At 46.2% G+C, this 18,457-nt stretch overlaps 1 protein-coding gene across 1 annotated transcript in view; it reads left to right on the top strand.

Annotated features, from left to right (window-relative positions):
- Positions 1-18,457, top strand: part of cwc22 (CWC22 spliceosome associated protein homolog) — a 34,513-nt gene that overhangs the window by 12,557 nt on the left and 3,499 nt on the right. The window contains exons 10-21 of the mRNA XM_064309811.1: positions 2,042-2,177; positions 2,504-2,710; positions 3,409-3,471; positions 3,885-3,983; positions 4,715-4,799; positions 7,406-7,456; positions 12,303-12,312; positions 13,048-13,125; positions 13,323-13,475; positions 13,648-13,775; positions 13,908-14,009; positions 14,089-14,282. Of these exons, the coding sequence (XP_064165881.1) occupies positions 2,042-2,177; positions 2,504-2,710; positions 3,409-3,471; positions 3,885-3,983; positions 4,715-4,799; positions 7,406-7,456; positions 12,303-12,312; positions 13,048-13,125; positions 13,323-13,475; positions 13,648-13,775; positions 13,908-14,009; positions 14,089-14,282 (1,306 nt within the window). The remainder of the gene's footprint in view (positions 1-2,041; positions 2,178-2,503; positions 2,711-3,408; positions 3,472-3,884; positions 3,984-4,714; positions 4,800-7,405; positions 7,457-12,302; positions 12,313-13,047; positions 13,126-13,322; positions 13,476-13,647; positions 13,776-13,907; positions 14,010-14,088; positions 14,283-18,457) is intronic.

Here is an 18,457-nt window from a genome sequence, read left to right as displayed (position 1 = left end):
TTACCCAACATCTGTGCATCAACCGATGAGATTCTGACACGTATCTCCTCCAGTCACATCAGTCAAACTTATTTCAGGGGAAATTATTGGTCAAGTTGCATGACCACCAAGTTTTATCAGTTTTACTAATTTTACTGCTAACTTTTTTATGCTCTGTTGGAGGCTATGCCATAGAAGGTCAGTCGATGTCTCAAATTCCCATGTTCGTGTTAAAGTAATGTTTCACACTCTTGACACGGTTATAACGATAATATTTTGTCTATAAAGTTAGTATTTTATATCGGTAGCTACAATATTGGTTCGTTTCATGTTTTTTCTTTAATTTCCGTGCGATATGAGTTGAATTTACATGCTTTTCCCACCTCAGATTCTTTGTATGCAACACTGATTTTTACTTGGAAAGTTTTTAATTTTAATTTTAATATGATTGAATGTGTGTGGCGGTATTAGCATTAGCGGAAGCAGCCCTAATGATTGAATGTGTGTGGTGGTATTAGCATTAACGGAGGCAGCCCTAATGATTGAATGTGTGTGGCGGTATTAGCATTAGTGGAGGCAGCCCTAATGATTGAATGTGTGTGGTGGTATTAGCATTAACGGGCAGCCTAATGATTGAATGTAAGTGTGTGCGGTATTCAGCATTAGTGTGAGCAACCCTAATATTGAATGTGTTGTGGTATTTATTAGCGTAGGCAGCCTTATGATTGAATGTGTGTGGCGGTATTGGCAGTAGCGGAGGCAGCCCTAATGATTGAATGTAAGTGTGTGGCGGTATTAGCATTAGCGGAGGCAAGCCCTAATGATTGAATGTGTGTGGCGATATTAGCATTAGTGGAGGCAGCCTATGATTGAATGTGTGTGGCGGTATTGGCAGTAGCGGAGGCAGCCCTAATGATTGAATGTAAGGTGTGGCGGTATTTCATTAGCGGAGGCAGCCCTAATGATTGAATGTAAGTGTGTGGCGGTATTAGCAGTAACAGAGGCAGCCCTAATGATTAAACATAAGTCTGTGGCGGTATTATCATTAGTGGAGGCAGCCCTAATGATTGAATGTAAGTGTGTGGCGGTATTAGCATTAGCGGAGGCAGCCCTAATGATTGAATGTGTGTGGCGGTATTAGCATTAGCGGAGGCAGCCCTAATGATTGAATGTGTGTGGCGGTATTAGCATTAGCGGAGGCAGCCCTAATGATTGAATGTGTGTGGCGGTATTAGCATTAGCGGAGGCAGCCCTAATGATTGAATGTAAGTGTGTGGCGGTATTAGCATTAGCGGAGGCAGCCCTAATGATTGAATGTGTGTGGCGGTATTAGCATTAGCGGAGGCAGCCCTAATGATTGAATGCGTGTGGCGGTATTAGCATTAGCGGAGGCAGCCCTAATGATTGAATGTAAGTGTGTGGCGGTATTAGCATTAGCGGAGGCAGCCCTAATGATTGAATGTGTGTGGCGGTATTAGCAGTAGCGGAGGCAGCCCTAATGATTGAATGTGTGTGGCGGTATTAGCATTAGCGGAGGCAGCCCTAATGATTGAATGTGTGTGGCGGTATTAGCATCAGTGGAGGCAGCCCTAATGCTTGAATGTGTGTGGTGGTATTAGCATTAACGGAGGCAGCCCTAATGATTGAATGTGTATGGTGGTATTAGCATTAGCGGAGGCAGCCCTAATGATTGAATGTGTATGGTGGTATTAGCATTAGCGGAGGCAGCCCTAATGATTGAATGTGAGTGTGTGGCGGTATTAGCATTAGCGCAGGCAGCCCTAATGATTGAATGTGTGTGGCGGTATTAGCATCAGTGGAGGCAGCCCTAATGTTGAATGTAAGTGTGTGGCGGTATTAGCATTAGCGGAGGCAGCCCTAATGATTGAATGTAAGTGTGTGGCGGTATTAGCAGTAGCGGAGGCAGCCCTAATGATTGAATGTGTGTGGCGGTATTAGTATTAGCGGAGGCAGCCCTAATGATTGAATGTGTGTGGCGGTATTAGCATTAGCGGAGGCAGCCCTAATGATTGTGTTCTCTGCGGTGGATGCTCCACCCCAGGCCCACGAGGTGCTCTGTCTGGAGATGCTGACCCTGCTGCTGGAGCGGCCCACGGATGACAGCGTGGAGGTGGCCATCAGCTTCCTGAAAGAGTGCGGCCTGAAGCTGACCGAGGTCTCGCCTCGCGGCATCAACGGTACGCCCCACAGCCTTTGTATAGCGCCTTTCATTTCGGGAATCTCACCTCAACCACCACCAGCATGTATCAAGCAGCCTGTAGCGGGACTGATTGATGCCACTGACATCCCACCAGTATGCAGCTCTGAAGGACACTGCAGCCTTTTTTTATATCTGCTGTTCTATAATAATGGTTCCTTAACTTTCAGTGTGTCCTTTCTGTTTTTAGCAATTGCTGTTAATGCTTTTTCTCTGTATTTTATTGAATTCTTTCTTTGCTTTCTCCTGCATGTTTCTATAAATTTTTTCACTAGTCATCTTGTTGTATTGATTGTTTCTCTGCAGCCATATTCGAGCGTCTGCGTAACATCCTGCACGAGTCAGAGATCGACAAGCGCGTGCAGTACATGATAGAGGTGATGTTCGCCATCAGGAAGGATGGCTTCAAGGACCACCCGATTATCCCTGAGGGCCTGGACCTGGTGGAGGAGGAGGACCAGTTCACACACCTGCTTCCTCTGGAGGACGACTACAACCAGGAGGATGTTCTCAGTGAGCTCCGCCCCCTGGGCTGCCCTGCCCACATTTCCCACTCAGCTCTGCCCGCAGCCCCCACCCCTCAGCTCCGCCCGCAGCCCCCACCCCTCAGCTTCCCCCACAGCCCCCACCCCTCAGCTCTGCCCGCAGCCCCCACCCCTCCGCTCCGCCCGCAGCCCCCACCCTCAGCTTCCCCCAAGCCCCCCCCTCAGCTGCCCCCCACCCCCCCCCCCCCTCAGCTGCCCCCACAGGATCTCTGGCCAGTCAGTAGTATTAATCAACTAATCAGTTAACTAAATTGAAAACCCTGTGGAGAAAAAGCATTGGAAATCTGCCAAGGGAACCCAAGGCTCCAAAATGCTGACTGACTTTTAGGGCTACGAACTGCAACACTCTTTTAGTCATGTAAACTGAACTTCCGATGCCAAGGTCGTATTAGCTTTTATTAGTGTTTGTTTTGCTTGCTTGGTGGCCATTTTCTCTGTGTGGCTCCAAAGACAAATGTGTTTAATGTACATTAAATGAAATGTCCATTAGAGACTGTTTGGGTGTCGCGGTTATTGCTAGTTATTGTCGTAATAATGGCAATGCTTAATGCTAACACTTATTGAATGTGCTGTTATGGGAAATTGACCCTGAGTACATCTCACTCGCAGTGGCTTAATTGCTGTAGAATGTGTGCTCCCTAAAAGCAACTGCTTTTTTTCCCCCAGATGTCTTCAAGATGGACCCTGACTTTCTGGAGAATGAAGAGAAGTACAAAGCGATCAGAAAGGGTGAGGGGAAGTTGGGCACGCACGCTTCCAGCAGCGGCTGTTGGCGGCTCGCACCGGTTGCTTCACTGTCGTCTCTTCTCCCTTTTGCACTTTTAGTTTGAATCAAGCGGGTAGTACGTGATGCTTTCACCACACGCATCACAATGCTGCCTGTTTTTAGCGGAAAGAATGGCGGCATTCTGAACAGAGCTCGTAAGGGACTGAGCGCCGTGTGAAGTTCACTGTCGGGTTGAGCCTCAGCCGTTCTGTCCCTCAGTGCTCTCTTTTCTGTTATTAAACTGTGGAGGAAAAAAAAAAATGAATCTTGATCTTGGTTAGCGAAACACGTTAATGTTTACGTGATTGTGATATTTCAGATGGAGTAATAATAATTGTCATAATACTGATGAACCCTGCATTTCTCTGATGTGCAGAGATCCTGGACGAAGGCAGCTCTGACTCGGGCTCAGGAGACGAAGCTGACGGCAGTGATGAAGAAGAGGGCGACGAGGAGGAAGAGGCGGGCGAAGACGGTATGTGCACACTGTCGCAGTGAAATTGTGTTTCTCTCCATGCTTCTTGTTCTGCAGTCTCTGGGAGGGGCCTGCACACTGCTAATTGCTACAGGATGGAAACCTCCCTCGCAGAGATTCAAAATGACTCTCCGAGAGACTAGCCTCCTGCAGGAGAAGTGCCATTTTCAGCGATGCACACTATGGACATTGTGGAGCCGATGTCAATTAAGCGATATTAGCCTTTTGATATTGGCCAGTGCTGATGCCTCCCTGTTTTGCACTCAAACAAATGACACTGCAGCCCAAGCATCTGCATACGTGGAGCTAAGAGATGAGCAGTGTCAACTTACAAAGAAAAAGTATCAATTTATTTACGTAACAAAGTATGTCCATTTTTTATGCTTTATTATGAAGCAGGGTCTAAAGAGTCGTGGTATAGCTTTGCTTGTGAGTTTGACTGGTGAAATAAAAAAGATAATTTAATATGTACTAAAAGATGTTCAGTTGACTGTGATTGGGCTGCTGTTTGAGCTTGACATTTTCACTTCATTTAGAGCATCAGTGATCCATGAATGTTGGGTCATCATATCAGCCATGATCTTAGCCGATTGGGTGATACCCATAAGTTTGTTTTAAACTATTTTCGTCTGATTCTCATGCTGATAATGTTATGCACCTGCAGTAGTTTACTCTTTCTCCTCAACATTCTCCCCTCATGGTCTGTATTGGCTCTAATTTTTGTTTTGCAGATCAAGAGAAGATCACCATTTTTGACAAGACTGAAGTGAACCTGGTCGCGTTTCGTCGCACGATATACCTGGCCATCCAGTCCAGGTGTGTGTGTGGCGCAGATGTGTCAGCAGGGACTGTGACGTGGCCACGAAGGCGTTATTAGAGGGCGCTGGTAAAGGTCTGCTCCGAGCCTAAACTGAGCCCTCAGTCAACATTCAGTTCCTGCTGAAGAATTTCTTGCCCTATTAGACAAACATGTTTACGTTTTTTGGAGTTTTACATTGGAACTGGTTAGACGCATAACTTTTTAGAGTGGCCTAATAAGACATGTACATTTAGAGTGGCCCATAAATAATGGGCTGGCAGTGGAAACCTGAAATAGAGGTGTACTTATACTGTAGTCTGAGGGGTGTAATGGGGTGTGTTGTCTGAGGGGTGTAATGGAGTGTGTTGTACTGTAGGCTGAGAGCTGTAATGAAGTGTGTTGTACTGTAGTCTGAGGGGTGTAATGGGGTGTGTTGTACTGTAGTCTGAGGGGTGTAATGGGGTGTGTTGTACTGTAGTCTGAGGGGTGTAATGGGGTGTGTTGTACTGTAGTCTGAGGGGTGTAATGGGGTGTGTTGTGCTTTAGTCTGAGGGGTGTAATGAGGTGTTGTACTGTAGTCTGAGGGCTGTAATGGGGTGTGTTGTCTGAGGGGTGTAATGGAGTGTGTTGTACTGTAGTCTGAGGGGTGTAATGGGTGTGTTGTACTGTAGGCTGAGGCTGTAATGGGTGTGTTGTACTGTAGTCTGAGGGGTGTAATGGGGTGTGTTGTACTGTAGTCTGAGGGCTGTAATGGGGTGTGTTGTCTGAGGGGTGTAATGAGGTGTTGTACTGTAGTCTGAGGGGTGTAATGGGGTGTGTTGTACTGTAGGCTGAGAGCTGTAATGAAGTGTGTTGTACTGTAGTCTGAGGGGTGTAATGAGGTGTTGTACTGTAGTCTGAGAGCTGTAATGGGGTGTGTTGTGCTGTAGTCTGAGGGGTGTAATGGGGTGTGTTGTACTGTAGTCTGAGGGGTGTAATGGGGTGTGTTGTACTGTAGTCTGAGGGGTGTAATGGGGTGTGTTGTGCTTTAGTCTGAGGGGTGTAATGAGGTGTTGTACTGTAGTCTGAGGGGTGTAATGGAGTGTGTTGTACTGTAGTCTGAGGGGTGTAATGGAGTGTGTTGTACTGTAGTCTGAGGGGTGGAATGGGGTGTGTTGTACTGTAGTCTGAGGGTTGTCACTGTAGTCACTGTTCCTGTAACCTATGGGGATGTAATGTGCTGTGCAGAGCGCTAACTCGCCCAGCTCTTCTCCAGAGGTACGCCATAGCCTCTCAGCTGTGCTGAATCGATTAGCCCACTACTGGTTCCAGCACGCCCTAACTCTCAGCTGTGCTGAATCGATTGCCCAAACGCCCACTCTGTCCACAGGTCCCATAGCCTCTCAGCTGTGCTGAATCGATTAGCCCCACTAACCTGTCCAGCACAGGCCCATAGCCTCTCAGCTGTGCTGAATCGATTAGCCCCACTAACCTGTCCAGCACAGGCCCATAGCCTCTCAGCTGTGTTGAATCGATTAGCCCAGCACAGGCCCATAGCCTGTCTCAGCTGTGCTGAATCGATTAGCCCCGCTGACATGTCCAGCACAGGCCCATAGCCTGTCACAGCTGTGCTGAATCGATTAGCCCAGCACAGGCCCATAGCCTGTCTCAGCTGTGCTGAATCAATAAGCCCCAGCACACGCCCATAGCCTGTCACAGCTGTGCTGAATCGATTAGCCCCACAACCTGTCCAGCAGGCCCATAGCCTGTCTCAGCTGTGCTTGAATCGATTAGCCCCAGCAAAGGCCCGTAGCCTGTCTCAGCTGTGCTGAATCGATAAGCCCCAGCACAGGCCCATAGCCTGTCACAGCTGTGCTGAATCGATTAGCCCCAGCACAGGCCCATAGCCTGTCTCAGCTGTGCTGAATCGATTAGCCCCAGCATAGGCCCATAACCTGTCTCAGCTGTGCTGAATCGATTAGCCCCAGCATAGGCCCATAGCCTGTCCCAGCTAAATTGATTAGCCACACAGGCCCTTAGCTCACTGAGTTAGACTGCATTAGTGCTGGTGGAACATGAGGAGAAACGCATTGTGGGGGAAAATGTATTTGTCAGCGTGTTTGACAGTAAAATGGCATGAGGAAGCGTATGGTCTGTACAGCAAGGCTGCATTGTTTGTGTTGTATTGATTTGCTTGTGATGGCTGGAAAAGGTTGGGGGGTTGGGGCACAGGCTGGGAAGTGTGCAGACATGCAGAATGGGCCTCATTCACAACCCCGTTTGAGTGTAAACTGTGTAACAATGTTTGGGCAAACATTTCCGCATTCGTCATTTTTGTCTTATCTGGATTTGTTCATGGCTGTTTCCTTATGCTAATCATATGAAGAGGATTGCACATAAAATTTACAAACCGAGCATTCATCATCTCATACACCTGGGATATGCACAAAAGGTCTGCACATGCATCATGAATCCCATGTAGGGGCATTTTTAAGAACAAAAATAATTATAATTTAAGAGGTTTTGTGAATGACTGGAAAAATTATAGGAAAAATTACTGTCGTGATGAATTGCAAATGTGTGTACATAAGTGGTGCTCATAAGGCATATGATTAAATTATCATGTTTAATTTTGTTTCCACAGCTTGGATTTTGAAGAATGTGCTCACAAGTTAATAAAGATGGACTTCCCAACGTAGTAGCCAAGTCGTGTCAGCTGTTAAAGTCCCTGCTCTGTTAGGTAGCGATTCCACTGTTCCTAGCTGTGTTAGCACGTCCTCTGGCCTAGCTGTCGCTTAGCTGTGTTAGCACCTGTCCGCATGTCTAGCTGTGTGTTAGCGTTACGTCCCTGTCCTAGCTGTGTTGGCACGCCTGTGTCCTAGCTGTGTTGGCACGTCCTGTGTCCTATCTGTGTTAGCACATCCTCTGGTCTAGCTGTTCTAGCATGGCTCCTGGCCTAGCTGTGATAGCATTTCTTAGCCTCAGCGGCTGCTTGCAAGGCACTGTCATTTCACAGCATAAAGCACTTTACTGAAGCCGTGTTGCTTGTAAGTGTTTAAGAGGGTTAAAGAGTTTTTTGGTTTCTTAACTGGCAGCTTTACCATGGGGGACCTACATTCGTAGCAGCATTACATTACATCATTACATTACAACATAACATAACCATTTTACATTACATCATTACATTACAACATCACATTACCACATTACATTACAACATTACATCACATCATTACATTATCTTAAGTCATATTACATTACATTACATCATTACATTACAACATTGTTACGCTACCATATTACATTACGTCATTACATTACATTATATTGCGTCATTAAATTACAACATTACATCACATCATTGCATTACCATATTACATTACACCATTACATTACATCACCATATGACATTACATTCACATTTCTGATGCTCTTGTCCAGCATGATGTACAGTACTGGAGAATATGAGTATTCCTCTCAGGAAAACAAAATGTGACACAGAGGCCCATTTATATTAAATAAGTATAATTTCACCCTGACACATGACAGTTTTTACTGTAACACCAAGTACCCCACTAATGTTATGGACACTAAGTGTTTTCACTTAATTTTGCAATGTAGATTACAGATAGTCAAGTTAATTATTTAAAATTGAAAGAAAAATGACATCATAAAACTATGCTCCAGCATTGTGCTGAAAATTGTAGGCTAAAGCTGGCAATAAGTGTGCTCGTCTGTCCCGTGGAATGGAGCTGCACTCTGGTGGATGCAGGATTGAGACTGAGGGTGTGCGGGTTTGTAGTGCACTGGACTACTACACACTGCGTTAGGTCGGGGGTTGTCAGTTCCATTCTTTTAGTGCCTTTAGTGCCTGTGTGTGTGTGAAGGTCATTTTTGCAACCAGCTACCCCTGGCCCAATTTAGTTGATTACAACAAAACTAGTTTAACCATTGAGTAGACCATAGTAAAATATTTAAATGTCAGAACACAAAGTTTACCAGCTGTCATTCCTGGGTATATGAGGAAATTGGCTAAAATTTCAGGTCATGTAATTATTGGGCTGACTAATGAAATAAGAGCACAGGTGTGAGTGGATATTGTCTTGTTCACTCCTATTTTCCCTTCTGTTTATAAGGGGATGAGAAAACTAATAAAGAGAACTTGGTTACAAGGCTAATAAACCAGAAATATTATAACCAGCGATATCATGGCCTCCGTAAGTGTGGTTTGGCAGAACTGGCTTCCGCCACTAGAAGGCGCTATAGTAGCATGTTGTGGGGAAGCTGGCTGAATGACCTTGTGTCTGAAGGTCATTGGTGCCTGTGGGAGAGTGAGGGCTGAGTAGGTGAGTAGGATAGTGTGCGGCGCCTGCTGTGGGGGGGTGCAGGCTGTTTCCGGGCTCCCGGTGCGGCGCCGTGTGCCGGCTCTGCAGCAGACCAGCTGGTGCATTTTGGGTTGTGTAACCGCCCTTGTGACGCTACGCCGCTGTGCCTGGGGAGGGAACAGAGGTGATACTTCAGTCACCAAGCAACCGGATGCTGATTGATTGACATTTTGGGCATTTGTGCCAATTGTTTGACATCTGTGCTGCCTTGACAGTTTCCCGTTTCTTAAACGTCTCTGCCTTTTCTGAAACGGTTTGGGGGGGACCAGGGCCTGAGCTGGATGCGTGGGAGATTTGTAGAACTCGGATACTCGTAATGCAGGAAGGCAGTAGACTGGTGTTAAATTAATGACAAGAGCTTAATCTACAGAATTTGCTTTCCAACCTATTTTTTAAAAACAACTTCATATTCAGTCATATAAAATGCTATTTAAAATGTATCCCTAATGGATATCAGGTTTTTAAATGTATGCTGTCAAACTGAAACACAGTAAACTGGTTTGGAGATCAACCTTTCTGACAAGAAGCAATGTGAAATTTGCCTGAAAGTCAAATGTTTGTGCACAAAATCTATTTGCTGTAATAGCCGCATTTTTATGTTACAGGTGAACACATTTCTGGGAAATTATATGTAAAAACTGCAGAGATGAAACGGATTCCTTTGTAAACTTAATATATAGTTTGTAGGAAAAAAAAAAGTGTACTTATGATCAGAAATGTTAACAGGCTGAACAAACTAGAATAAAATGTCATAGCAATCAACATGCATCTCCTTTTGCATTATGGAATTCCTTTGGGGCCAGTATGGCCCTGTTAAATCTGAACCTAGCCCTGTTAAATCTCAGCCGGTAAAAATAATTTCTACACACATTGAGAGGCATTGAATAGGCTCGCACATAAATGCGGAAAATGTGGTTTTGAAGGATACTGTAAATATCTGTGGAACATCTCTCCACACGATTACACCACATGTCCCAGGGTGCCTATCCTTTAGCTGTTACCCTGCTGCGCACTTCTGCAAACCAGTCAGCGCTTCCTGGCCTTGGAGAATTAAAGTGAGTTAAGAGGTATAAACCCTTCCATCCGTTCTGTGCTGTGCTAATGGGTAGCAAATGGAGGGCATTACACTTAAGCCACTTTTTAGAAAGAGCAGCTGCTGAGCAGCGTGCTCTCCATTAAAGGCTTCTCATCCCGGCATTAGACCAGCTCTGCTTTCTTCGTGGCATCACAAGCGCTAAGCTGAGGACAGTGCTGCCGTCCACCTCTCTGAAAACCGTGGCAAACTTAGACGGGCGACAGTCCTGTTCAACCCGTCCAGGATCGACCCACGGTGGTAGATATGAGCCGTGTTCTTCTGGACCGGAGCCAGGCCACCGAACGTGTCCCATCAGCTGGTGCTGTTTGGACCTTGGGTCAGACAGGGAGGGGGAAGGGGCGAAACTTCAGTTTATTTGCATTTTAAATTGTCAGTGTTCAAACACATTTAGCCTGTCAGTAAGAGAACCAATGTTCCGGCACTTTGACCCTTCCCCAGATGAGTGTGTTATGCACTGTGACAGTAAATGCAAATAGGGTTGTCTTCCTATTGTCAGAATACCTTTTTGAAAGGATAGAATTTTTCCCCCTTCATGTAAGAAAAGTGATTTGACACACTGGTGGACTTGTGGGACTTGTTTTTGCTTGTTGTCTAGTGCCGTTTTGTGCAGAAATGGTAATGAGCCCAGTGCATTCTGGGAGTTGTGCGGGGCCGTGTCTGAGCCTGCAGTGAGTCTCTAGGGGGGTGGAGCTTGTTCTGGTGGTTTGAGCGGGTTTGGGGCAGAGACAGGCTGTGGGCATTCAGAGGACCTGACCTCCTGTACTTTGTCTCACACTTTGATCCATTGGTTTTGGGTCCAGCGAATTCCTGACCGTTCATGGTTTGAAATGTTGTATTTATGCAAGTTGGCCGCCTGCTGTAGTGGAACAGATCTGATCGCAGATTCGGTATAGCACACATCTTCCAGTTACGCTTGTATTGAGCCTCCATCAACCCACTGCTGAGCTTGTCACTGACTTCTGAAGGAGCCTGGCTGTGCTCCCTTAAAAGGAGGCCTGACTGTGACATGCCCTTTGAAAGGTGGGCCTGACTGTGACTCCCTTTGAAAAGGTGGGCCTGACTGTGACTCCCTTTGAAAGGTGGGCCTGACTGTGACTCCCTTTGAAAGGAGGGCCTGACTGTGACTCCCTTTGAAAGGAGGGCCTGGCTGTGACCTTGTTTGAAAGGAGGGCCTGACTGACTCCCTTTGAAAGGTGGGCTTGGCTGTTCGCGGGACTGATCACATGCCCCTCCCATGGTGATGGCCGCTGTTATATCACCCGCTGGAGTGTGTGAGCTCCTAAGGCGGAGGTGTGAACAGATGGGCCCGGCTTCACACAGCCCCAATAGCGCAATCTACCAGCCCAGCGCTAACGCACTGCTTCAGCCCCCCCCTCTCTAACGCACTGCTTCAGCCCCCCCTCTAACGCACGCTTCACCCAAAGCACGCTCGCCCTCTAACGCTGTTCAGCCCCCCTGCTAGCCCCAACGCCTGCTTCGCCCTCTAAGCACTGTACCCCAACGCCTGTTCCCCCAGCACGCTCGTCCCTCTAACGCTTCACCCTCTAACGCTTCAGCCCCACGCCTGTTCACCCTCCTACGCACTGCTTCACCCTCTCTACCCGCTCACCCTTCCATTCACTCTCTAACGCACGCTTCAGCCCTCTCTAGCCTCTTCAGCCCCACCACTCTCGCTCCCAAACACGCTCAGCCCTTATGCTTCAGCCCCCCCTAACGCACTGTTCAGCCCCCTAACGCACTGCTTCAGCCCCCCCTCAACGCACTGCTTCAGTCCCCCTCTCTAACCACTGCTTCAGCCCCCCAATGCACTGCTTCAGCCCCCCTCTAACGCACTGCTTCAGCCCCCTCTAACGCACTGCTTCAGCCCCCCACGCACTGCTTCAGCTCCCTCTAAAGCACTGCTTCAGCCCCCCCAACGCACTGCTTCAGCCCCCCCCTAAGCACTGCTTCAGCCCCCTCTAACGCACTGCTTCAGCCCCCCCTCTCTAACGCACTGCTTCAGCCCCCCCAACGCACTGCTTCAGCCCCCTCTAACGCACTGCTTCAGCCCCCCCTCTAAGCACTGCTTCAGTCCCCCCCTTAACGCACTGCTTCAGCCCCCTCTAACGCACTGCTTCAGCCCCCCCTCTAAAGCACTGCTTCAGCCCCCCTCTAAGCACTGCTTCAGCCCCCCAAGCACTGCTTCAGCCCCCCCTCTAAGCACTGCTTCAGCCCCCCTCTAACGCACTGCTTCAGCCCCCCCCTAAGCACTGCTTCAGCCCCCTCTAACGCACTGCTTCAGCCCCCAAGCACTGCTTCAGCCCCTCTAACAGCACTGCTTCAGTCCCCTCGCACTCCAGCCCCTCTAAGCACTGCTTCAGCCCCTCTCCCCCCTAAGCACTGCTTACCCCCTCTAAAGCACTGCTTCAGCCCCCCTCTAACACTCTTCACCCCCTAGCACTGCTTCAGCCCCCTCTAACGCACTGCTTCGCCCCTCTAGCCTGCCAGCCCCCAACGCACTGCTTCAGCCACCCTCCCCCTCTAACGCACTGCTTCAGTATCCACCCCCAACGCACTGCTTCAGCCCCTCTAACGCACTGCTTCAGTCCACCTCAACCCACTGCTCAGTCCACCCCCAACGCACTGCTTCAGTCCCCCTCCCCTCTGTTACATCAGAGCTAACGTTTGATGTCTGCCCTCTCAGAAACACTGGATGTGTTTAGTTAGACTCCTCATGAAAAGCTGTCGTGTCGCTTGTCCTCAGAAAGACCCGATGTGTTTAGTTTGACTCCTCATGAAAAGCTGTTGTCTCGTTTGTCCCCTCAGAAAGAGCTGTGCAACATGATTCTGGACTGCTGTGCCCAGCAGAGGACCTACGAGAAGTTCTTCGGCCTGCTCGCTGGGGTGAGTTCAGCACTAATGCCATCCTCAGAGCTGCGCTGGTCTTTCAGAGACTGCGTTAAATAAAGATGGGGAACACAGTGACCTGTCTGTTTCTCCTTGACAATTGCGCGAAAGATTTGAAAACTGTGGCAGTTTTCTTTCTCATTCATGCATCGTTCCCTCGTTCTGATCTGCCTTCTGGTGCATTGTGTTTGCAGAGGTTTTGTCTGCTGAAGAAAGAGTACATGGAGAGTTTCGAAGCCATATTCCAAGAGCAGTACGAGACCATTCACCGCCTCGAGACCAACAAACTGCGTAATGTGGCCAGAATGTTTGCGCATCTCCTGTACACAGATTCCGTCCCATGGAGTGTGAGCACCGGCCCGATGTTCAGTGTTCCTCGACTGTTACTTATCCCGTGCATTCACATCTTTCTTGCACCATTTAACCTTATTTAGTTCTGAGATCGTTGGTGTTTTAAATATCACTTGGCATTTGCATTCTGTTAAATTGCGTGGCTGAGCAGCAGTTTCTGTCCTACAGGTCATGGAGTGCATCAAAGTCAGCGAAGACACGACTACGTCATCCAGCCGGATCTTTGTCAAGATTCTGTTTCAGGAGCTGTGCGCCTACATGGGCCTTCCCAAACTCAACGAGAGGCTGAAAGATGTGTGAGTCCTGCTCTCCTTCTATTGGGGTTAGCGTTCCGCGCCGTGGCTCCAAGAGGCGCCATTTTTAAGAGCTGGCTGGATGTGAGGAGGTTCCCTGGCACAACTGATTCCTCGGTTGTTTTTATTTTACAGTACATTGCAGTGCTTCTTCGAGGGCCTCTTTCCTCGAGACAACCCCAGAAATACAAGATTTGCCATCAACTTCTTCACCTCCATCGGCCTGGGAGGTCTTACGTAAGTGCTGCACCCTTCGCCTGGGGATGCCCCCTGGACCCCGCTTCAGCTGCTCTCACACTCTCTCTCTCTCCTGCAGAGATGAGCTTCGCGAGCACCTCAAGAACGCCCCCAAAATGATCATGACGCAGAACCAGGAGGTGTCGTCGGACTCAGACTCCTCCTCTTCCTCTTCAGACTCCTCCTCTTCCTCCTCGGACAGCGAGAGCAGCAGCGACAGCGAGAGCAGCTCTGACTCCTCTAGCCAGTCAGACTCCTCCAGCAGCAGCTCAGGTACTGACCAAGCGGCCAAAACCAGACTTCGTTTTTGAAGCTCATTTCCTGGTCTTGTTGTTCCTGGTTGCTCACTAGCACCACTGCAGTTGGCTCCAGTATAGGTGTTTTCATATCTGGCATCCATGTAAGTCTACAGTACAAATGCGGTCAAAATACAAAGTCAATAATTTTTTCTCACAAGAACAAATAGTCACAATATGTGTATTTTATTCGTCTTGTGGCTGTCCATGGGTCGATTTCATGATTTATTGTGTAATTTGGGCACTGTTATAATATTTGTTGTGGACCAATGAGGTACAGTTTGTGTCACTTTCTGATTAGTGTGGAGGACTTAGCTACAGTACGGACTACAGTCTATGGTCACCGTGGTGGGAGGTGGCGCCTCTTGGCCTTGACATTGTGGCTCCGACTCATCGTCCACGGTCCACCTGTGCGAAGTCAGAAAATGCTGGCATCCCATTTCGTAGTGATTTCGTTATGGCGTGTGCTATTTACAGCTGCACTAGACGACCATAAAATAATCCTCCTCTGAAGTTTTTTCGGTAGCCAAGTCATTTTTACTATTTCCTTTAGCCTACGTAACCAAATGTGACAGGTGCTGGTGTTTTGGTCCTCAAGTAGGGCAAGGTCATTTTTCAGTTTTTCACAGATTATGAAAGTGCAGATTATAAACTTTCAAATGATGTTTCATACGTTGAAATCTGAAAATAGTTGAAGATATGCTTATTTGCATGTTGGTACTCCTAAAATCAAGTATCAGAGAAAATCCCCTTGAAAGATCTTGAACTTTTCACACTTCTCACAGGGAGATAATGGGTGGGAACAATAGCTAGTTAACTCCACCCCAACCACTCCCCCACTAGAGTACCTGTCAATCCTTGCCCATTTAGGGATTACCCTATTTGAAGCTTTATAACTCCAGATGTGAACACCACAGAGACTAGAAAAATGTCTTAAATGAAGCAATACATTTGTACCATTTATAATACTAGCTTAGATTACTTTATATTCATAATTTTGTAAGAAATAAAGTGCCACAAATGCAATGGTCAAGGCAAAAAATCAAAAATGAATTTACTCCTTTTTTTTGTTTGCAATGAAATACTGGGAGATTACGGGTTAAAGTATACATGTCCTGGATCAAAAACTTCTTGACCACAAGTTCATAAAATCTAAGGGTGGATATGTAGAACTACTAAAGATCTATGAAGCAAAAACTAAGCAGTGTACCCAGCATCTCCAAATCTACCCAAAATGTCTAAATTATTAACACTGGTCTAAAATAGCTAAGGGTCCAGAAACAAATCCAAAATCTCTCCAAAAATTGTAAAGCATATGAGCCCCTTATGAAGGTTTAAGATGAAACATAGATATAATTTAAACATAATACAAAATTATAGTCACACAATGCTGCACAGTACCTAAATGTGTAATAATTAACTCTTGTATGTATTTCTATACTCTGTACACTCCTATGTTTTCTTGTATGGGAATGGGACGATATGAAAACAATTTTCAGCCGTCCACCACGTTTTGGCAATGTTTCAGCACTCTCCTCATCACTGTTGTATGCGTCACAAAAACTATTACACTACTAACTAACACTTACATTACAGTGTGAAATATCCACATTACGTAATGCCACTAACCTATTTAAAGACACTCAATTTCTAAAATAACGTATATAACCGACATATTTTGAGCAGTAATACTTACATAGCAATGATGAAATCTTATCTATGTTCAGTAGATGGAGACAGACAGTAAATCAATGACAGTTCTATCCGCTTCTGTTTTGCTCCAGAAAACGATGTCAGATAGGTCTATCAGCAAACATATGGCTTAGCTATGCCCAGAAGTCCTCAATAATAATGGTATTTTCCAAGGAATTACGAAAAATCGTTGACAACGTTTCGTTAGGTGCAACGTCTTTTAATGCTACCATATATAGAGCGAATGCCATGGTAAGAAAATGTTTGGTTACGCTAACCTATAAAACGCTATTCCAAAAGCAAAATTAGACATGTTATACATCGTTAGAAAGCTTATACTCTCACCTACTGATTGAGCATCCACCATTGTAGCAACCTCACAGAGTAAACAAACATAGGCTTCTACCACACGGCTTTATTTATGGGCGGTGGCTTGACCGAAACAAAGTGACAATAGCCAACGAAATCAAACATGCTAATTAAACTGCACCTCCATCACGCCTCCAAAACCCGGCTGTAAGAATCACTAAAACAAGCCGACTTTGCTGACAAATTATAAGTATTTAGTGACCCTAAAAATGTTGTTTATTCTATTGAGTGACTTCTTCAACACTTTAACTTTCATAATATGAAAAAAAGGAAAACCGTAAAAAAAAAAAAAATTTTAAAAACCTTTTTTTGCCTCCTAACGCGATTTCAAGATTTGCGACTTGCGGACCTTTTCTCCAGCACCCGTAACAAATAATTAGTTGGCAGAAAGCGTAATCAGGTAACGCTTATTTGCTATATTTGGTAGTCCAGTAGCCTATGCTAAAACAGTTCGCAACTTCGGCTACCAAGCCATTTGACTAGCTAGCTAACGCTAACCGGCAAATATTCAATCTGTCAAACGTGTTTGACGGCTTGTCAGTCGTGTACATTCCGTAAATGTCTACCTGGGCCATGCTTCACAGATGTGACAGAGCTACTATAATCCCGATTTTGGGATAAACACTGCAAAATTTTCAGTTTCACGAAGCGAATTAAGAGTCTTAAGGTTTATATGCTGGATAACATACAACACACAATGAAATCACACACAGAATTTAACAAAATTAACCATCATTGTAAGACTGGCATTTAGAAAGGAACATGTTTTTAGCATTTAAGAGACCGACAAGAGCATTTAAGCCAGTAGTTCTCAGAATCGGTCCTGGGGGCTCCTCATATTGGTGTATTGGCTTTTCTCCATTGGTCTTGATGATCTACAAGAAAAAATAATAATAATTAGAAATTCAATGTACATTATTTTTGTCTTCATGCACCAGGTGGAAAACTTGCTCTACAAAGTGCGTTGTCATATTTACACGCCTGCAGATCAGTTATTAAAATACTTGGTAGATTTGTTAATCACCGCTGAAAGTGTTAATTTTTATTTGTTTAAAAGTGACTTGCGAACGATCGGTCAGCTAGCATCACCCAGCAAGTGAACACCACAAATGGCGATGGAGTAGCAGTTACTGGCTCATTAACTGACTGTGGCGAAAACCTATGGTGATAACTTGCTCGGTTAACAGCAGGTCTACCAGACAGTTAGTTATATGAAAATTAGCCTAGTCAAAAATCACCAGTACGCATCTCTGATTGATTGACCATTAGTGTAGTCAATGTTCTTCCCCTGTGGTTCATATTGCTAATGCGTGAGCTAATAGCCTACCTAGCTCACTGGCAAGCTATGCAAGCTAAGCATATTCGTTTTGCTGAGAAACATAAATTGAAGATAACTGAACATAATTTTATTATTAATGTCTTACATATAACGTGATTACATGACACAGTACAGTCATGGATGGAAATTAAACTCCATAAACATTTGATAATATATCTTAAAGCATAACGGCAGACAGTCAGCTAGCCTGACTGTCATAATCCGTTCAGGTTGATGGGCTTTTCCGCACCGGACTGTCAATCACATTGTAAAAATCACAGAACCGCTGAACTCTATGATTTTGGCTCCAAATCGACAACATGGCCGCGCACGCCACTGAGCTTCAAAACGTGTTTTAGAGACCCACGGAGAGTCAATGCGTGACGTCACAGTAGCTTTGTCCATATTTTTTACAGTCTCTGGTACTGACCCACTGCTCAGGTACTGACCAACCCCTCAAGTACAGACAGACTTGTTAGGTATTGACAAACCCCTCAGGTACTGACAGACTCCTCAAGTACTCACCCACCCCTCAGGTTACTGACAGACTCCTCAGGTACTGACCAACCCCTCAGGTACTGACCGACTCCTCAGGTACTGACCGACTCCTCAGGTACTGACCAACCCCTCAGGTACTGACGGACTCCTCAGGTACTGACCAACCCCTCAAGTACTGACAGACTCCTCCAGCAGCAGCTCAGGGACCCCCCGCCATCCTCATACGGTTCTCTTCCTCAGCTCTGCCAAGTTGTGTTAATTAATCGCCCCGTCAT

The sequence above is a fragment of the Anguilla rostrata genome, chromosome 15 (genome assembly GCF_018555375.3).
Source record: "Anguilla rostrata isolate EN2019 chromosome 15, ASM1855537v3, whole genome shotgun sequence".
Taxonomy (NCBI): Eukaryota; Metazoa; Chordata; class Actinopteri; order Anguilliformes; family Anguillidae; genus Anguilla; species Anguilla rostrata.
The sequence above is the reverse complement of the archived record's forward strand: the minus strand, read 5'-3'. Positions and strand labels throughout refer to the sequence as shown.